The 21,190-nt window shown below is 43.6% G+C and overlaps 1 protein-coding gene across 1 annotated transcript; it reads right to left on the bottom strand.

Annotated features, from left to right (window-relative positions):
* Positions 1–6,858: 6,858 nt before the first annotated feature.
* On the bottom strand, positions 6,859–20,798 carry EIF2S1 (eukaryotic translation initiation factor 2 subunit alpha). The gene is made up of 8 exons (XM_074955501.1): positions 20,667–20,798; positions 18,520–18,761; positions 16,174–16,253; positions 15,412–15,563; positions 11,138–11,244; positions 9,097–9,194; positions 8,135–8,278; positions 6,859–7,558 (listed from the first exon to the last, which is right to left on the bottom strand). Exons 2-8 carry the CDS (start codon positions 18,758–18,760, stop codon positions 7,433–7,435), a joined length of 948 nt encoding a protein of 315 aa, XP_074811602.1. The 5' UTR covers position 18,761; positions 20,667–20,798; the 3' UTR covers positions 6,859–7,432.
* Between the last annotated feature and the right edge of the window lie 392 nt (positions 20,799–21,190).

Raw genomic sequence — 21,190 nt, 5'->3', positions numbered from 1 at the left:
ACCCTGAGGTCAAGAAAAAGCTAAAAAGATTCAAAAGGGATATTGAACGAGATGACCTAAAGAATGATTTGTCTAAACCAAAAGGCTTGGCATGACAAAAATGATTGTAAATGTACACTTATGATAAAACTGATGTTATTGCTAATGATTGTAACTAACTTGTTGCTGATACCAAGAACTGTACAAATGTACAATGTGCATGTTTTTTTTTTTGAAAAACCCTTGAACATGTTGGGGGTGATACATCAGAATTCATTATGTTGTAAAAGCCTTCATGGTTATACTGTTTCATTACAAGACAACACATACTATGTTAAAACGCCTGGTGATACTGATATTTCAGAGTTAGTGCCTGTATCTAATCTTGAAACTGTACACAGCAGAAAAACCATTACAAGCTTGAACTGCTGTTCACAAATGAAACTGAGGTAAAACATCTCACAGCCTTTATGGCTGAATGCCAGAGTAAGTGCTCTCTAATGAACATTAATGGCTATGTTAAGTTACCACACAGACCAAACCCTGGAATCACTAAAGTGTTTCACAAAGTATGGGCTAAGTTTTTGGCTGGGCCAAAGCATGCATCAATAATTTGGCCTTACAAAGAATTTAATGTAAACACAGCTCATATCAATGTTGGAAGGTACGTAAGGAGTATCCAGGAGGGGTTCCTCCCAGGGACCCTGGGGAGCTGAGAGAGCATAGGCCTATGAATCTGTGACCACTTGGGAACAGCATGAAGATGGCCTATAACCTTTCCCTTAAGAAGGACATTGTAGAGCTGTGCAGAGAGAGAGAGGGTTGCGCATTGGAAAGCTCACTAAGGCACAACTGATTGCTTAGTTGGAAGAGAAGGATCGCTCTAAGGAGCCGGTTCCTGACCCAGCTGGGGGCACAAGAGAGGCTGGGAGCAGCAAGGCAGCCCCAAGGCCTGCACTGGTTCCTGACCCAGCTAGGGCTGTGAGAGAGGCTGGGAGCAGCCAGGTGTCCTGGAGACCTGTTTCCCCAACCAGCAGGGGGTCTCCACCGTGTTTCCCCTCTGCGGATCTGAGATGGATGGAATTGGAGCTGAGATTGAAGGAGTCAGAGGACCATGAGAGACAGGGAAGGCATGAAGTAGAACAGCAGGAGAGACAGCTCAGCCATTGCCAGTTCATGCTGCTGCTGAGAGGCAGAAGGACCCATCCAGGGGATCCAGACCCTGCTCCTGTAACAGCCAAGGATTTGAATTTGAATCCAGGGAACCAATTGGCAGAGACTGAAGCAGTCAGGGAAAATGCAAATGACCTGGCTGGCAAGGGGGAGGAGCTGCCTGTATGTAACCAAAGCCCTGGAGCTGAGTGGGACAGAGATATTTCCTGCCCTCCTGCACACAGGGGTGGTGGCTCATGCTGGCTCTGATTCTGTGAGCAATGCAGTGGGCTCGCTGTCTGCCCTCACTGGGACAGCAGGGGCAAAGCTGAGCCCAGGGGAATTGGAGCCCCCTGCTGAGTGTGAAGAACCACTGCCAGGGAGGGACAGCTGCCAACCAGGGCTGGCTTGTCTAGAGGTACAAAAGGAGCCTTGAGACACCTGCCTGTCATAGAGAAGCCTTTTCAGAAGGTGGCCCTGGACTTGGTGAGGGATGAATGGGAGGGAAAGGCCTCCCCCCATGGAGAATCAGTGGTGGTGTATGTACTGACTTTCCAGGAAAAGCTCACTGAGCTCATGGGTCCAGCCAGGGAGAACCTAGCCAGGGCCTAAGGGAGGCAGAAGGTCTGGTATGACCACTTAGCCTATGGCACCGGGGACCAGGTGAGGGTTCTCATCCTGGTGAGGAAGAATAAGCAGCAAGCTGCCTGGGACAGGCCCTTCAAGGTCATCAAGCAGGTGAATGAGGAAAACGATGTAATGGAACTGCCCAACCGGGCTCACAGGCACTGAGGGTACCAGGTCAACATGATGGAGCTGTACTGTGACAGGGAGAGGCTGGTACTGGCTGCATGTGGCCAGGGGGAGAAGGAGGAAGATCCTCTGGTTGATCTCTTCCCTGAGACAAGAGCCAGCCCCTTGCTGGAATCAATTCCCCTCTCTGACCAGCTACCCCTTGTCCAACAGGCAGAGATCGGAGAGGTGCTGCATTCATACCAACAGCTGCTTTCCAACTGGCCTGGGCTCACTAACCAAGCTGTCCACTGTGGGGAGCCAGGAGCCAGCACTCCCATCAGGTGTTCCCCATTCAGAGTAACTGGGAACACAGCCCAGGCCCTGGAGGGAGAGGTAAGAGGACCATGCTAGCTTTAGGGGTGATCCAGCCATCCACAAGCCCCAGGGCCTCTCCCGTGGTGCTGGTCCCCAGGAAAGGTGGGTCGATCCGATTCTATGTGGCTTATCAGAAACTCAATGCCATCACCATGTCTAGTGCCCGCCCTATGCCTGATGAGATCCTAGACAAGTTGGGGGAGAACCAGTTCCCCCACGACCAGGGATCTCACTAAAGGCTACTGGCAGGTGCCTTTGGCTCCAGATGCCAGGTTGAAACTTGCTTTTGTCACCCCTTTGGGGCTGTACAAATCCCTGGTCCTACCTTTCAGCCTCAAGGAGGCACCGGTCACCTGCCAGCACCAGGGGGATCAGTTACTTTGAGAGGCATGGAGAATTTTACCCTAACGGACATTGATGATATTTGTGTCATTAGCCAGACCTGGTAGGACCATGTGTCCCAGGTGAAGAGTGGGCTGGGTCACCTCCAGGATGCAGGGCTGACTGTAAAAGCTGGCACGTGCAAGGTGTGGATGGCAGAGGTGTTGTACCTGAGCCACAAGGTGGGGAGAGGTTGCCTAAAGCCAGAGCTGGCCAAGGTGGAGGCAATCAGAAACTGGTCTGCTCCCCAGACTAAGAAACAGGCCCAGGCCTTTATTGGGATGGCAGGGCACTACTGGATGTTTGTGCCCCACTTTAGCTCTGTGTCAGCTCCCATCACTGAGCTGTGCAATAAGTGTAAGCCAGACAAGCTGGCCTGGATCAGGCAGTGCCAGAGGGCTCTCTGCATGCTGAAGGAGGATCTGGTCAAGGGCCTGGTGCTGGGAAACCCAGACTTTGACAAGCCCTTTATGGTGTTCACCGATGCCTCACACACAGAGCTAGGTGTGGTGCCAATGCACATTGATGCAAAGGGGAAGAAACACCCCATCATGTACCCGAGCAGGAAGCTACTGTCCTGGGAGCAGAGCTATGCAGCCATAGAGAAGGAATGCCTGGCCATGGGGTGAGCTCTTAAAAGGCTGCAGCCAGATCTATTTGGGTGCCACCTCACTGTGTGCACTGACCACTCGCCTGGCTGTGGCTGCACCGGAGACAAGGGGCCAATGTCAAGCTCCTGAGGTGGACTCTGTCCCTACTGGAGTATGAGATAGAGGTGGTCCATGTTAAGGGGAGTGCAAATGTTATAGCTGAGGCTTTGTCCGGGAGACGGGGCCTGAACTTCCCCAGGCCACTGGCTAAAGTGACCCCCGTCAGTTTGGTCTCAAAGGGGGGGAGAGATGTGACAAAGCAGGGATTTTCCGTTATATTGAGCCTATGTGAGTTTTACTGTTTTGCATGAATACTGTGTGCCTCAGTTTCCCTGTGTGCTGCACCAATACCTCGGTGGTGGGAATAGGGGTGTGAGACTTTGGCTGAGACCTCTGGGGCAGGTGAAGCTGCTTCAGCTGCCTGCACATATGCTATGACCGGTGCCTTTCGTAACCTGAGACCCAAGAGGGGGATGCAACCAACCAGGCGAGCGCCTGGGAAGCGAGACAAAGAGGAGGAGGAGCAATGGGGATGTCTGAGGTTGGGTCAATGGAAGCTGGCAGTCTGCTTAGGGGGACTGGAAGGAGGAGTAGTCTAGGCCACCTGGCCCAGAACACCGAAAGATGGACTTGGCTGAAAGTCACTGATTTCTGTGCTAACAAGATCTTTTCTATGCTGTGATCCTGCTGACTAATAAACCTTCCGTTTTTTCGCTGGCCAAGAGTCACATCTGACTGCAGAGTTGGGGTGCAGGGTCTTCTGGCTTCCCCAGGAGTCCTTCCCGGGCAGACTCGCTACAGGAAGCTCAGAGTGTGGAAGGCGATGCTGAATGCTCTGAGGTCAGACCCAGGAAGGTTGAAGCTGTGTAAGCGTCTTGCCCTGGAGCTACTATGCTCAGAGACAGGAGGCATGCTCCCCCGGCGTCCTGGCTGGCTTCATTCAGAGTAGTTCCAGATCATCGCCCCAGTGACTCTGTGACACAGCCATTGACATAATGAAAACCAGTGTAACCAAGGCCAGCAGTGTACTGCATGCTGCAAAAATCCCATACCATGAGACACGACTAGCTGACAAACCTCTAAACATAATCAATACCTTGCTCTAGCTAGTGCCTTCACTACAAATGAAAAAGAGCTCCGTTTTTTTTCTTGTATTCAAAATTCTTAGCTAGGATTTGTTCAAGCAACAACAGCAGAGCTTTACTCCATCTGTCGGGGCTGTGGGGGGGAGGGGTAAGTGGTTGAAATGCAATCATCGTAGGTTGCTCTGATATTGGCCTCATCAGCTCAGGAAGGTGCCAGTCATTGAATCTCAGCTCTCTCTAAAGGAGCAGCAGATAATATCAAAGAATTAGGTACATGAGTATACTGAGCCTCTCTGTTTAGAGAATGATCTGAAATTACTCAAGATTTAGGTAGCTTTAGACTGGACTATAAGAGATGGAAACAAAGCTTACATCATTAACCTATCTACACAGCCCTTTGAGCGAATACAGATTGTAGCCTTTTGGCAGACAGAAATAGCTCTAACACTTCCTTAAGTCTCATTTAAGCTAGAATTACAGTAGCCAGCTTGCTTGCTCCCGAGTGCCTCAGTTTAGTATATTAATTTGATTCACAGATCAGGACAGAAGGAAAATACTTTAAACAATGTATACAATTCTTTTGTCGGTATACAGATATATTCCAAGCTCAGGAAGTCAATTCACTATTTTTGGGTGTGGTTTTCTTTTAAACCACCCTCTGTGGGGCAGGCTTGGAACAGAGTTCTAATGACCTGATAATCTAAATACCCTTTTTATCAGAGAGGGGGAGCCTGTTACACATACACAGGACTTCATGTCTTGACGTGACTGTCACTAACTTTCTAGAAGACAACCCAAGTGACTTACAGGTATAGAAGAAGAAACTACCTGCAAATTCACTTTGTTGTACATTTTAATGAAGGTATGCACCCTTCTAACTTTTTTTAAATTAACACTTCTGCAAAGCTTGATCATTGGACTTGATATTTTTCCAAAAAAAACCAGGAATCAGGGTTGTGTGCGCCAACTTCCCCTATCGGTACTCAAGCGTGGACTGCAACACACCTGTTCACCATATGAATCCCTTCTGCATTCTTTTCCCTCCCATGTTGCAATGGCACTTATTTGTAGTTTGGATTGTCACAAGAGTAGCAGCAGTAGAAGCAGAGAAGCTAGGTCTAAAGATATCACATGAAAAAGAAAGTAAATGGTGACATTTAAGTCTGTTGAAAAGGCAAAAGATATTTCCACCCTAATCTGAGGTGGCATTGGAGTGCATTGAGCACTTCACATATCTGAGTAGTATGACGATCAGGGTCACTAAACATCTTTTAGAGATCGGACATAGAACTGGACTTGCAATTGCTGCTCTAGCGACATTCACCCGATTTGAAGGAGGAAAGGTATTAATGAAGTTAAAATGAAACTGCTGCAGTCACTTATCTTCAGCATCTTGCTCAATGCATGCAAGACATGGATGCTAAAAAACAAGGACATGAAGAGGTTTTCTGCCTTTAAACTGAAAGGCTATAGGTGATTGCTGTACATTAGCTACACCTCCCAATGAGTAATGAGGAGGTAATTTCCCAAGTTAAAAGCATAACTGGAGTGATACCAGATATCAAGACAATCAGACAAAGAAAACTTGAGTTTGCAGGTCATGTGGGTTGGAGAGCATGTTTTGTAGGGTCTGGTGCCAGGTGCACGGCCCCATGGCAAGTGTGGTTAGATGATGAGCCTTTCAGGATGGGATACGGAATGGCACACTTCTCAAGGCGGTGAGAAGACTGTGAAACATGGAGGAAGATTGCTGGCCAAGTCCTGTGTCTTGTGTTCACTGTGCTCTATGGTGATTTACACTAAGAGAGAATGTTTGTAAATAGTACCTATAAGGCCCAATCAAGAATCATGGCCCCATTCTGCTAGGCACTGTACATGCACATAATGAGCGAGGACAGTCTGTTTCAAACAGCTTGTAAGACAAAAAATAATAGGCGAATACAACAGACAAGGGGTGCATAAGGTATAACAGACAGTGGTCACAGCACACTAGCCACCTAAACATTGTTAAGCATTTTGTAGGCATCACGGCCAAAGTGGGTTCTATAGAGAGATTTAAAAGGAAGATAACATAGCCATCTTGCAGATTGCTTGGCGTGAGAATCTTGTTTCTCCATCATCCACCTCCAAGAATCTAAAATGGTCACTTCTAGTGTTCACCAGATTTGGGGCTCACATTTCAGTAATCACTGCAAAGTCCCTCTCAGCTCAAGGTTTTTATGTGGCAGCGTCCACTCAGGGACAACCAAGTAAATCTTAGTTTTAAAGTATGAGCAAAGGAAGATGCCAGCAGCTATGTGTTGTGTCATTCTAGTATGCACACCTCTAGGAGCAAAGTGCAACTATGTATCTTTTCTTCATTAACTGTATTTATTGAAATGGTAACAAGCTCTGTTCAAAGTGTCCCTTCTGTAAAACAACCCATACAGACAAAAGCAAAGGAAACATCATCCATTGAGTCAAGTTTGCATTTATAAAATGTATTAAGAAAAATATTTGGATTTCTTTTAAACTAAGGAGATTATACTTCATATATATAACAAACTGCTTCCATTCCAAAAGAAAACTGAAGTCTCACTGCATCCTTCAACGCCACATTCATAATACTATAGAACATGTGACAAGAAAAAAGAAGCCTGGAGTTAAATATCCCAGAAATTTATTGAATATTTGCTTGAATACATTCTGTGTAGAAATGTTAGGCTTGCTCGGTTTTGGTGCTCCCAGGAAACCTCACTGACAGAGGCACTGACCTGAAACAGTTGCCAATCTGGAGTTGTTAGATATGAAAATGTTAAGCAAAGGTCTATGGTCCCTCCCTGGCCCACTGGATTTGAGTCTACAGTGAAAGTAGGTACCTTCCTTTTGAAGAACTCAATTTGCGCAAGCTGCTATATAAGAGCAAATGATGTTTAAGAGAGGGTTCCACATCTTGGTCTGTTTAAAACATTCAAATACTTTAAGAAAGTATCTGCTTTTGGAGTTTTTGATACTGGAAACTTTCAGTCCAGGGTGTTTGTATCTGGGTGTCTAATTTATCATATATTCTCCTTAACTGTACTCATCCCAGGAAATTTAGTCTTCAGCTTTAGCTTCCATTTCCTCAGCATCATCATCTCCATCCACTTCAGCGTTTTCCCTCTCCAGCCTTTCCAGTTGCCTTGCAAGCTCAGTCTCATCTGTGTCAGTAACCACCTTGGGCTGAAAGGCAGGACACATACATACCATTAACATTTGGTTTTCTTTAACCTCTTTTATATTTTGTGTAAAATATCACCGATAGGAAAGAAAATAAACCAAATTATTCTGCTGGTACTCATCCTAAATGTACAGCAAGAGATCAAACTGATTCAAATTTACACTATGAAAAACAAAAATACTGCTACTTAATATGATTTTGTGACTTTTTATGGTTTCAATATTCTCTGCAGTACTGGAAACAAACACTAGCGTGTTAGTGCCAAAAAAAAAAAAAAAAAAAAAAAAAAAACCCTGGCAGAGAATCTGACTGGAAATGCAAAAAAATTAAACAAACCACTTCTACCTAGCATTTAAAAATCTGAGTTTTTATAAACAAAGTTTATCAGGAACACAGGGAAGTATTTTTGGTAAATAAACTTTGTTACTGACAGTTTTGTTTAATCAGGAACAATATTTGTTCAATACAAAGCAGGTACCACTTATTTTTTGGTAACGGTAGTTTTCCACTGAGATTTTGTCTTCTGCTCTAAAATAATTAGGAAAAAAGGAGCATTTTAATACAGAAACAGTTCTCACCTCCATCTGCACATTGAAGACTCCTCTCTTCTCCTCAATCTTTTCTTTAATGACAGCCATGGCTTGGTTGAGAACAGAGAGGCCTTCAGTTCTCTCCAACGTTGTGGTGGTCATCACATAACGAGGAGGAGCTATCAGATTAATCTATAAAAATTGAAGAAAAAAGGCAGATTCAATCATAAAGAAACAGACCACAACAAAAATGGAAGCGACCAATACTGCCCTTTTAAAAATGGATTTGACATATACCACAGTGCAAAGAACATGTACCCATTATTTCTCAAGCAGCATGAACCACTTATGATAAAACAATTAAGCTTTTGGTTTTAGACGCTTACAGGAGAATGTACAATTTACTTCTCTATATTCATCATTAGTAATTCTTATATAGTGCCTCCAGTGGGAGCTATGATCCACTGAACCTGCGGACGCAGCAGGTAAACAAACCGCCCCAGCCCACCAGGGGGCTTACCCTGGTAGGCTGTGTGCCAAAGGTTGCCAATCCCTGTTCTAGCTGCTCCCAGAAGATAAAAGGTGATTCAGGGTCTTTGGAAAATGATTATCCATTAATGTACCCAGTATACTAAAACTGTTTGGACAGAAGACTATGTGATTGACTGGGTGCAGTGACCCCTCTGAAATTCAGCATGAGAACCCAAACCCACTGGGGCTAAAAGATCCCCTCATTTCCCAAGCTGGTCCTTAGAAATAAATACTGCAGGAATATATCCAGGAACAACAGGTGTTAAGAAACAGGGTTTATCTACAACATGGCCTGCCTTGGTTATCCCTGTCAGCTAATTTAACAGAATGGACTCTGTGAGATCCCTTCAGAGACAAAGGAATGACTTGCCCACCTAGCTGGGAAGAGGGTGAGAAATGCACATGATAAATAGGCACCCTGATAAGACACTAAACTACTTCCTGGCACCAGTCACCTGACACAGGTCAGAGTCACTTACTTTAATTGGCATGTTCTCCGTGGAACAGTTCAAACCAGCTCTCAGAGCTTCTTTCACTGCATCAATGCCCTCATAACCATAACAAGCAACTTCAATGTCTAAGACAAAGACAACCCAATTAATGCAAAGAATAATACAATATTCAAAAATCCAATTATAGAACACTGTACAATTATTTCAAGGAAAATTATTTTTAAAAAAATTAATCACTACCAGTCAGCTCTCAGGACCGCTTCGGTACCCTTTGAAAATGGGATGCCCAGGAATGTTGCAGTTTCCCTATCTATAAAACGATGAAAATACTTACATAATTCAGAAGAGTTCTCTGATGATTAACAGTCTTATAGAGTGCTTTGAAATTGTAAGATACTGAATAATTAATAAAAGAATCGACCGAATTAAGTCAGTGACCATGTAATTTCATTTCATAAAGTGGAAAGAGACTTAGATGCAACTTCAAAATATAAAATATAAAAATATAGAAAAGTGATAACAGAAGACTGCAAAATGAAAGCACTGTCAAAAAAGCTCAAATTAAAGGAAATGCCACCTAAAACCCAAGAAATTCTACCAACATTAAAGTTTGAGGCCTGCATCACTGGGAATTTTCATACTATCGTATTAGTTTACAGTAGAAATGATTACCATGTTTTGTTTTGTTTTTTGTCTGTTTGAGGAGGACTCAGAACCATGAAGCTTGCATTTGTTAATTATTACCTGATTAGTCACCAGACGAAGGTTTTTGTATGTCTATATCCATATATAATTGCTGCACAAAGCAGTCATTTGTTGACTACTCTCCCACACAGGTGATTCACAACACCCCACCATTTTTAGTGGTTGCAATTAAATGTGGATAACTAAGTAAACATCTTAGTCAGACTCAGACTGATATCTAAAAGCCCACAGGAAAATTCCTTATTTTCTTACAAGACAGAGTTCAAATCCAACTTAGCCTGTCAAAATAACACAACAGTCTATCGAAACTAAATGAGGGAACATTTATTCTAAGTAATTTTATGAGACTCCAGTCAAAGAGCTCTTGTTCTGGGGATTTAATTCAGTATATAAACAGGATTTGGAAATCAAAATCTATGCATCTATGTAAAATCTTAATTTTAATTCATATGGTGCAATGAAGTAACAGCCTTAGGTATTAGCACAAACAGTTTCACTCCCCTGCACTTTGAGCCACCTCCTTCACTTCCCTAAACCCAGATATGGCTTATTCTCGCCACCCCAACCAAAACAATAAAAACATAATACTGATTGCCCTAAAATGCTTTACTAGAGGCATTTTCTACCCCTTTGTGACAGCCTGACATTTGTAACTATCCATTATATTTCGTTGGTAACTGTGCTTGTGGCTTGTTCAATTATTTGGCTGAACAGCCAGATTAATGCTTTTAGCAAAGCACACTGGGCTCAATCATCCTGTCAGGGAAGACATAACAAGCAGCAGTGAGCTTAACACGCAGACAGAGAAACTAACATTTTGAGTAATAGGAGAAGCTGTCAAGGGAGGTTGTAAATCATCATCACTAGACAGGTTCAAAGGTGTAATCAACAACAACTGATGAATATTTTAATCAGTCTTTGTGCCAGTTCAAGGGGACGGACTGGATTACTCATCAAGAAGCTGCTTTCAGAGAAGAGGATTCTGTGATTAGCCATACAAACATCAGAAAGAAGCCTATGGAATACTTAAGGAAGGACAGCAATGTTTCTTTGACTGCGCTAGTAGGTCCACTGTTACAGTGTCATTTCAGCATGCCTTAGCCACAGTCTCTCTCCTCCAAAAAAATATACAAAAGTACCATGGGATTTAGAGGTAGGAGGACATGGACAGTAATCTGAAAGGCATTTTATTCAAGGATAGCCAATTCTGAAACAGCAATTTCATTCAAATATTGTCACTGAGAGGTAGTAATTGTTTTAATTGGGTTTATAATTTTACATTGTGCTTAGTAACTTGATTTCAGTGACTGTGTGTTGTGTATAGGGACTCTGGTCTTAAACTTATTGTCCATTTAGGACTCACCAGCTCGGATTTTGACCGCCTGTGGTGTCAGACGTCTATTTATGTTGTCAATCAGCACACGTCTCTCATCTTCTGTCAAATCTAGTCCATCCAGAATTGCAGGGTCTCTGAGTCAAACAAAGCAATGTTAAACATGTTAGTGATCTATAAACAAGATGAGACACAAGCAGCAATATTAACATGTAGTACTACTCCTATAGTGTTATGTATGACAAAGTGATATGCTGTGCAAAGAGAAAGGGGAAGCTTTGTTAAGAAAACTTTTAAACAATGGAGAGAAATAAAGGCATCCACTTAAAAATACCTTTGCTGTGGACATATTTCTCGATAAGGGAGGAGCACAGTTGCCTCAGCCTTTCATTCAAGTTACGTGGAGGAAATAAAACTGCATGACAAACTGATTTTAATCAAAAGGAGGGAATAACTTCTGTTTGGCATCAACTCTACATTATATTTGCAGTGAAAAATGCAGCCAGGTATATGGAGCTTATACTCCATCCCTTATGCAGAGGAGGCTATGCTATGTGAAAGAGAAACCCTGACACAGAGATTTAAAGTAATGGCTTATTCAAATACCTTAATGTTTTGGTCAGGGGCAAATACTACCCTATAAATGAAAGAGAAAATAAGACTACATAGCCCACACCCACTCAGTATGGCGCTTTGACTCCCTCTTGTGGTAGATGTACCACACGTGGCTAACAGACATACGTCTTTCTAGCTCAGACAGCAGAGGTTGATGCTTTAAGATCCAGAGCTCCGGGGTACAATTGCTGCTGCTGCTGACCTAGTCAGGGGTGAGGTGTAACAAGTGGTAGCATTTCCTTTTAGTGCTGCTTTGCTCCATTCAGCAAACTACTAAAACAAACAAGCATAGCCCACTTAGATTGTAACCTCCTTGGGGCAGCAATAGTCTTTTTGTACAGCACCTAGCACAATAGGGGCCTGCTCCATGACTAAGGCAATAATAAAAATACATAATCATGTAACTAGTAACAATGGATAAGCTCCTCACAAACAAGTTTTCCCCATTAGACCTCCCCTTGTTATTTCACTGCTGCATAAGAGCAATCTGCTGAGCAAGTCATCCTCTATTGCCTAGGGAGCCTACATCCTGATAGTTCCATTTGCAAGCCCTGATTAGTCACACCAAAAACAAATCGAAGTTCTCTGAAATGCAACACAAGCCCCACCTGTAACACCACTAGCTAGAACGTATTAACTAGAATGCTTTGCACAACAGACTTAATTTTGGACATCATGCTCTGCTATCTTATGATTATCTTTATTGATTTTACATGTAGAAATATAGCATAAGGGCATACATGGTCAAACTATAACCAACAGATTTTATGTCATACTGTTTATATCCTGAAAAATATGAATTTATAAAGGGTGAATATGGTGCCCTTGTTAAGTCTGAATATCCAGTCTCCTAATTTACAGCCTGATCCTGCATGTACTCCAATTAAGACTTCCACAAAATTCAACAGGCCCTTAATGAGCAGACACTTGGGGGAAGATTTAAGTTATTTTGATGTTTAAAGATACAGATAGGCACCTACTGGGATTTTCAAAAGCACCTAGGCACCAATCCGCATCTTTAGGTGCCTAAATACCTTTAAAAATCTGGCCCTGGGTATGCTATTATGTAAACGGTATATTTGTTTTGAGGGTTAATTTGTCCTTGTACACACCAAGAAACACATGGTGCCACAACCAATCACTTTTCAGTAATCAGAATCACATCGATTATATGTTCAGCCCTTGAAAATGTAAACCAAAATTTGAGTTTATACATGCGAACAGTGCAAAGGTTAAGATTTAAGACTACAGTTGATGAGAATGCTTTCTGTACCTAGTGCATAGCGATGCCAATAACTGTTGTTCCTTCTTTTGTTTTTTTTAAATGTAGTTTGTTTGGAATATATATTCAATTATGCATTTTGGTTGCACAGTTAAACTCTCAAAAAATCACAAAGCGTCAAGTTTGCCTGTGGAATCTTAACTCTGGCCTTTCCACATATGTATTAAGATAAATTACATGATTACATACTGACTTCTTAGATACATTTTTTTCTTGTAACTCTTTAAAAAGTAGGGTTGGGGAACCCACCCCACAAATTCTGAAAATTAGATTTGAGTAATGAGTTTTCCAGGTTTAATCCTCAAAACAGCCCTAGTTATATAAAGGACTCCAGGTCAATACCACAGTGTTTGTCTCACAGTATGACAGTGAGCTTTGGGGTCCCTTTTGGAGCAATGTGCCCTGATGTGCCATTAATCAGTGAGCATCCCTTCATTAAACTAAAACTCTTTCTCCATGAGAGACATATGTTAAATACCACCCAAAAGCCTTGTTAACTTCAAGTATTGTCAGTTGGATTATCTCAAAACACAATATACAGATACAATTTAAGGAGCATTAAAAACCAGTAATAAAAGCCTTGAATCTCCAGGTGGATATAAGAAAACATGCACAGATTGAAATAACCAGTCACAGACACCTAGAGGCAGACTGAAGTTACACTTTTCTAGATTTTGTATTTTAGAATGGGAAGAAAGAAGAGGGGGAAGAATTTTCTGAGAAATCCAATTTTGGTTTGCCAATTGAGCCTTTTATGAAGGCACCATTAAGAGGAACTGTATGTCTTAACAGATCAGTCTTTAAGTGAATGGTCTGTATCTCAATACAAACTATTTCAACTGATGCACAGTTTCTGCTTCCAGTCCCTTAGATCAGTGTTTCTCAACAACCGGCCCATGGACGAGTGCCGGTCCTGGAGATATCCCTGATACAGTTTAGGAAGGCAGAAAGCTGGTCCCTGGTATCAAAAAAGGCTGAGAAACACTGCCTTAGAGGAATGACAAGCCAACCTCATTGATACATTTGAAAAGAAGGTCTAATCTAACAAACCTCTGGGATTACAGGTAATCTATCTACTTCAAACAGATTAGTCTCAATACATTTGTATTTCTGTATTACAGGCATATACTTGGGAACATATAATTGGGAGACAAGTGAAATGAGATCCAGTTGATGCATTAGGGAACCATCTGGCATATATAGTTCCTGAAAGTCATTAATACAAAAAAAAAAAAAAAAAAGATTTGCAAGGACTATAGGGCCCTACCAAATTCACATTGCATTTTGGTCAATTTCACTGTCATACGATTTTAAAAATTGTAAATTCATGATTTCAGCTATCTATATCTGAAATTTCACATTGCTGTAATTGTAGGGGTCCCGACACAAAAAGTAGTTGGGGGTGGGAGGGAGTGTGTCACAAGGTTATTGGATAGGGGGGTTTGCGGTACTGCTACCCTTATTTCTGCACTGCTGCTGGTGGTGGCGCTGCCTTCAGAGTGGAGCAGCTGGAGCGGCGGCTGCTGGCTGAGAGCCCAGCTCTGAAGGCAGAGCCGCCATCACCGGTAGTGCAGAAGTAAGGATGGCATGGTATGGTATTGCCACCCTTACTTCTCCACTGCTGCCTGCAGAGCTGGTCGCCCGGCCAATAGCCACTGGGTGCTCTGGCCACCCAGCTCTGAAGGCAGCGCAGAAGTAAGGGTAGCAGTACTGTGAACTCCCCACATAGCAACTCCCTTTTGGGTCAGGACCCCCAATTTGAGAAACGTTGGTCTCCCCTGTGAAATCTGTATAGAATATGATAAAAGCACCCAAGACCAGATTTCACAGTCTGATGCATTTTTCATGGCTGTGAATTTGGTAGGGCCCTAGCAATGACCACAGAAGAAAACAAGTTAAGGAGGAGCTCAATTTAAGTGAGCTGGAAATTGACAGACACAAAGGCTAAACCCTTTACTTTTTTTTTTTTTTCAAAAAGTATTGTAAGGCTCCTTAATGATGCCATGTTTCCTCCAGACTGGCAGCACTTATAAACCCATTCTTCTGTGTTCAAACACCTTACTCAGAGTTCCTCAATAATTCTCCATACCAAAGCAAATTACTTTTAAAAACAGGCCTGTGCAAAGTGACATGCTTGTGGGAGAATACGGCAGAATCCTTGGAATCTAGTTCCCAGTGTTAAAGAGCTCCAATGAGAGCACCACATTGGTGCTGCCCGAAACAGATGTTATCTAAAACAAGTGTTGGGCAGACAAAAATTGGGAATAGTGAGACTTATTTGACCAGTGTGTGACAAACGCTGCCCGTTGTCCAATGGGCTACGAGGAAAATTTTGATGGCTCTATTCCGAGAAACACTGGTCTACAGCTATGGAACTAAAACAATAAGAGTAAAAAGGTGCCCTTACGAGACTGCATGCTTGAATGCATCATAAGCACCATATCCTGGTCTTTTGTACTTGTCATCAAATACCCAGGCAGTTCTCTGGAACAGACTCTCCAGCTGCTCATCCTTGGTGTATTCCAACACCTCAGCAACATGGCGAAGGATACTGTAAACCTAGGACAAACAACAAACAACAACAACAACAAAAAAAAGGAGGGGATGAAGGACCTCAGTGAAGATTATTATTTAAATTGTAATCCCCCCCACTATGTGTTTGTACAGTGCACAATAGAGCTTGCTCTTTGTTGGAGCCTTCAGGTGCTACTGTAATACAAATAGTAAGAGTAAAGAATATTCATATAAGAGGCAGCAATTATAAAGGAGTTATAAACTGAAAGCTTTAGGGTGCTGACACCGTATGATTTTCCCTACCTGGCATTGCATAGGGCAATTATATGCTATACCCTATACAATTATTCAGTATCTTAAAGTGCTTTATCAACATTAACCTATATTGCACGTGCGTGAGGATGATATTATTTATACCCATTTGAGGAGTGTTATACTGAACAACATGAGTCAGTGAGAGGTGGAAACAGAACCCAGGAGTCCCAGCTCCCAGTCTAAACCCCAGCCATATATTTCAAAGTATGTTAATGGAACTAGAACGGCATTTCATTTTCACAACAGTTCAGCTCTCTGTGGTTTTCTTGGCATGGAGCTAGTTGGAAATGTACGTGGTTGGAAGGCAGCAAAGTAATGTAAAGCACAGACACGAACTTACAGTTTTTGATTTGGTGAATTTGTCTTCACATTTGATTGCCTCCTCTGGGGAAACTCTTCTTTTTGACAAGTCAATGTAACCTAACAGGAAGCAAAACATTTTGAAAGATTCAGTTTCAGTGTACAGAGTACAAACACTTCGCTTACATTAGTGACAAATGCTCCGAGCCTTACACATCAGGCACTGAGATCAGTTACAAGCTAAGCAGAACTTCCAGAATAATTTAATCAGAGATGAATAACAAAGACTGAACCTGTTTTAGCAGATTAAAATTTGTTCTTTGGACTGTAAATCAACTTAAAACAGCTACCTTTCACGTCACCAACATTTTTTAAATACTGCTTCCATTTAAGAGCATTTGCCCCAAAATTCAGTACAATTTTCTCCTTATGCTCTACTTCAGCGATTAACTAGCCACTACTATTCCAAGAACTGTGCACATTCTTAGCGACAATGACGCCGGCACACAGAAAAGTAAATAAAAGGGATATTTTTGGTAGCATTTCACAAGAAACCATTTCAAGTTGGCATTCTTGGTAGTTTAGATGGGTATGACTCTACAGCAGTGGTTCTTAACCGGGGGTGCAAGATGGCCTTTCTGGGGGTGCGAAACATGCTGATTTTTTTTAGAAGATAAGTCATCGAAATCACAAATTAAGTACAGGCATGTAAGTACAACTACTTTGTTTCATCAAACCTAAGTATTAACTAACATTATACATTTAACGATTACTATAATATACAAACAGGTTTAAAGAACTGACCTACTTCAACGATTTTTGGTAATGGGTGCAAGAACATATTTTGAGAACCAAAGGGGTGCAGGCTGCAGTAAACGTTAAGAATCACTGTCTACAGTGTCATAGCCAAGATCTGGGCTCAATTTCTGCTGCAGTTCCTTGATCACATCTATGTAAGAAATGAGAGCACAGCATGCTCAGATACTACAGGTAGGCAGGTCTTCCAATGCTTAATCCTGTCTGATTAAGCAGCAGCACTGATGGGTTCCAAATGGCATCCCAACTAGTCCATCTCAGGAGTTCCTCTCAGGGTTCAATAAGAGAGGCAGATGACCCCAAGAGAGCTTTTTTAAAAGGAGGATGAAATCTGTAAAGGTAAAAAGTATCCTTCAGTGCAGCTTCTTTCATCTGGAACAGACTTTCTGCATCTCTCCAACTCATTTCAAATCTCATCTGAAAATGTTTCCTCTCCCTTATTAACCCTCTCAATTTCTCTCTCTGCTGTTATCTGTGATTCAATTCTGATAAATATTTTAGGAATACATTTTATATGTAAGACTATACTGGGGTGGCCAAACTATGCCTCACGAGCCACATGCAGCTCTTTTACAGTTCAAGTGCGGCTTGTGAAGCCCCCCCGCCCCTTCTCCACCTACCAGACTTGGGGGCGGGGGAAATGGAGGAGAGTGGGGAGAAGAGAACATGGGACCTCTGCTTTACAGTGAGGTGGTGGGGTAGGGACTGAAGCCCCAAGCCTTGGCAAGTGTGCCCCAACTCTCAAACTTCTGAAGATTGTCCTATATGGTTCAGAGCGTCAGTAAGTTTGGCCACCCTTGGACTATACAAATGAAACAACTGTATTTTCCGGTTTCTAAAAGAGGATGCTTGTGTGTTTCATTAACTACTGAGACAGGTCAGAACACAGATGTGGCACTGTTATCTGCGAATACCGAGGGGACTGCTTGTATGCTGTATCCTATACCAAATGCATTAAAAGAACTTTCAACTTGTAATGCTAATTATTCAAAAGTCAGGAAATACCAAAGTTAAGGGTGCCTATGCAACCTTACCTCTACCCATGTGTGTATGCATTATATGATGCAGGACAGTTACATGATCATATAATATTGTGTACACATTGCCTCTGCCTTATTTGGTGCACAGGATGGACTGTGTGGTGTGAATGAGGAAACTGTTCATTATTTATGTTTATTCTCACTGCACCAGTAGTATCGATGGTCACCGTTTTCCTCACTCAATATCAACAAGCAGAAGCACTACTGAACTTTCAAAAGAAAATGCCACTTCACTATGGTTTATTGACCAAGCATAAACTTTAGAAGTCTTAAGGCCTGATCCTGCAGATCCTCCTTGATATGACTTCTCCTCTCTCCTACAAGCAGTCCCTCTGAAGCCAACAGGACTACTTGCCTGAGTAAGGATAACACACAATGACAGCAGCTTGCAGCATCAGGCCTTACTTTGTGCCACTATATATTTAAAAAACCAATTACAAATTCAAAGAGTAGCTAGGGTCCCAGGTTTTACAGCATTGCTTTTTACAGTTACAATCGGAAGTGTCATTCCACCTACTTTCCCAACATACCTTTCTCTTTGTCGACCCTGATGACCACAACACACTCATTCCTGCCTATGCGGATGAGTTTGTTTATGGAGCGGATACGTCTCCTGGATAGTTCACTAAGAAGAATCATGCCTTCAATGTTGTTGTATTCCAGTAGGCTGACATAAGCTCCCATTTCAGCAATGGATCGAACATTGACCATCACTACATCTTCCACCTCTGGAAATTTATGCTGGTAGAATCTACAGCTTAGTCCAGGCATACTGTGATTTGAGTAAAAAAAGCAGAGATTATTATTCATCTCACTGCACTGGCCACCACTAATCCACTATTGTGGCAAATACTGAGATTTCAACTGCAGGTGGAGGACGAAGAAAAATGTTTCCCTGTTTGTCCACAATTTGAAATTGTGCACCAACTAGCTCATGATTTCATAAACTTTGGCATGTAGAACTTACCCTTAAGTACTACTAACACTCATTAAGCCTTACAAATTAACAACAACTTTATTATTAAACTGTATCAAGCCCTTTACCTATCTGGTCACCAATTGCCAAGAAATGTCCAACCAAAAGGGTTTTGGCCATTCCATTAAAAATTGATACCTATGTTAGGAGAATAATATGAAAAACAAAACCATTAAATACCAGTTAAGGTTGCTTCAGGGCACAACCTGTCCAATCACCCAAAACCTTGAAAGTAAGGAAATACCATGTTGAAGAGAGACGTCTGCTCTGAGCTTGTCATTCAGGCATCACATTATCTATGAAACACAATACCTCACCACAGATAAGGAACTTCAAAAAGGATAGAGATACAAACTACTCTCTCTGCATTCACCTGACTCTCAGAGTAACACAAAAATCATAACTCAGACTTTAACAACATTAGCATATATGCAGGAAAACATCTGGAGTCCAGCTTACTGGGCAACACATAAAATGGTGTAGAGAAAGTAAGAGGCTGGAATTTAGGTTTTGGATTACAAGTCAAGGAGGAGGATACTGGACAATGTAATGCATCTCTGGATCCCACAGGGGAACATTCCAGGCTCAGTGCAGAGTCCTTGGAAAGACCCTCTAAAAACACCTCAAAATGGGCACTTTTTGGGGGTCAGAGCACAAGGATCCAAAGGAGATGTCAATGCAGAGGATGACACTAACTGGCCAAGATCTGATGATGCCCTAGAGAAAGAACAGCTGGTGCAAAGAAAGCCTAAGTAAGGCACGGTGATGCTGATTGGAGAGGGAAATACCAAGAACCAGCTGGGACTCTTTCATCTTCTTCCCTTGAAGGCAATCAGCAGCAAGACAGCACCAAGACCCCATTAGAATCCTCACTAAAACAAAATGATCGGCATCACTGGAAAAGAAAATGCTTTCTACTACCTCTAGCTTGCTAGGAAACTTTGCTTCTTCTTCCTGTATGAAGAGCCACACGTTTGTCACCTCTAAGCTTAATTACTATAACTCAGTGTATAGGCCTGAATATTTAATGCCATGCAGAATGCAGCGGGCCAAGCCTCTGTGAGGACACCAGGCCTGGGTTTGTAGCCACTAGCTCTCATTCTGTTTCAATTGTCAGTTCAAAGCTTTGGTCCTGACCCTGAAAGCTATCCATGGGTCAGGACCCAGCTCTATCAGGCTTCCACTCACGACCTCCCTTGAGGAAGGCGGCAACACGAGAACAGGAACAAGCCAGCAGAGGGTCAACGGGCAAGACGACCCAGCGACAGGAGAAAGGCAGAAAGGCTAAAGCTGGCGAGACATTGTCATTCGGCAAAACACTTAGTCTCAACGCACTCGTGAGCCTCGCTAGCCTGTGCGGAGACAGCGCCAACGCTTCCCGCAGCAGCGGCGCACAGAAACCGAGGGCCGGACTCCCGGCGCTGCCGGATGTCCCGCACCGGTGGGCCCTGGTGACCCGCCGCCAGCCCCTACACCGGCCTACCGAGGAGCCAGCGCCGCCCGCAGGCTCGGGACAGAGGCCGGCCGCAGCGGGCTCCCGGCAGCCGCTTCCCCCGTCACTGCGCCCCGCACGCAGCCTCTGGCGCGGCCGCCCCCGGCCTGCTCGTCTCGGACGACGCAGTGTCGCCGCCAGCCCCACGGGCCGGGCCCGGGCACCGGGGATACGCTCCGAGGAGAGGGGGACTCCGGCGACCGCGTTACCTGCTCGGTAGCCGGGTCCCGCTCTCTGCTCCGGGGGTCTCGCTTTAGTTCCTCCCTATCCGCCGCAGCGTGCACCCAGCCTCCACCTCACTGCGCAGCCGCGAACCCGCCCCTTCCCACCTCACACAGCGCGTGGGAGCTGCAGTGCTCGCGCGAGATTTCATACTCCTCATCATAGAGTCTCCGCGACCGCCGGGCGAGATAGAGGGACCCTGGAGGACCCATCATAGAGTGCGAGGTCTTCGGGAAGCACAGACCGGCTCAGGAACTTCCAAACCCGGTGGAGGGTGGGGGTTCTGAAAGGGACGCACGCGCGCAAGAACTTGCAGAAACCATAGAGTCGAGGACCTCCTGGCGGTACAAACCGGCCTAGGAACAAGTCATGCATTTTCCTTTCTGTCACACGGTGGCGCTGCAGCGAGTGAAGGGCACGTGACTACCACTGCCTGACAGCCGCGCGTTGTTTTGCGTCAATGCGCGACATATGCAAAGGAGGCGGAAAGGCCCAACATCCGGGTCTTAGT

This window comes from Natator depressus, chromosome 6 (genome assembly GCF_965152275.1).
Source record: "Natator depressus isolate rNatDep1 chromosome 6, rNatDep2.hap1, whole genome shotgun sequence".
Taxonomy (NCBI): Eukaryota; Metazoa; Chordata; order Testudines; family Cheloniidae; genus Natator; species Natator depressus.
The sequence above is the reverse complement of the archived record's forward strand: the minus strand, read 5'-3'. Positions and strand labels throughout refer to the sequence as shown.

Coding starts and splice junctions, on each gene's coding strand:
- EIF2S1 (XM_074955501.1), bottom strand. CDS start 18,760: ATGCCTGGACTAAGCTGTAGATTCTACCAGCATAAATTTCCAGAGGTG. Junction 8,279..9,096: donor CGGAGAACATGCCAATTAAA/GTAAGTGACTCT, acceptor CAATTTTTATAG/ATTAATCTGATAGCTCCTCC. Junction 7,559..8,134: donor TCTTCAATGTGCAGATGGAG/GTGAGAACTGTT, acceptor CCTGCCTTTCAG/CCCAAGGTGGTTACTGACAC.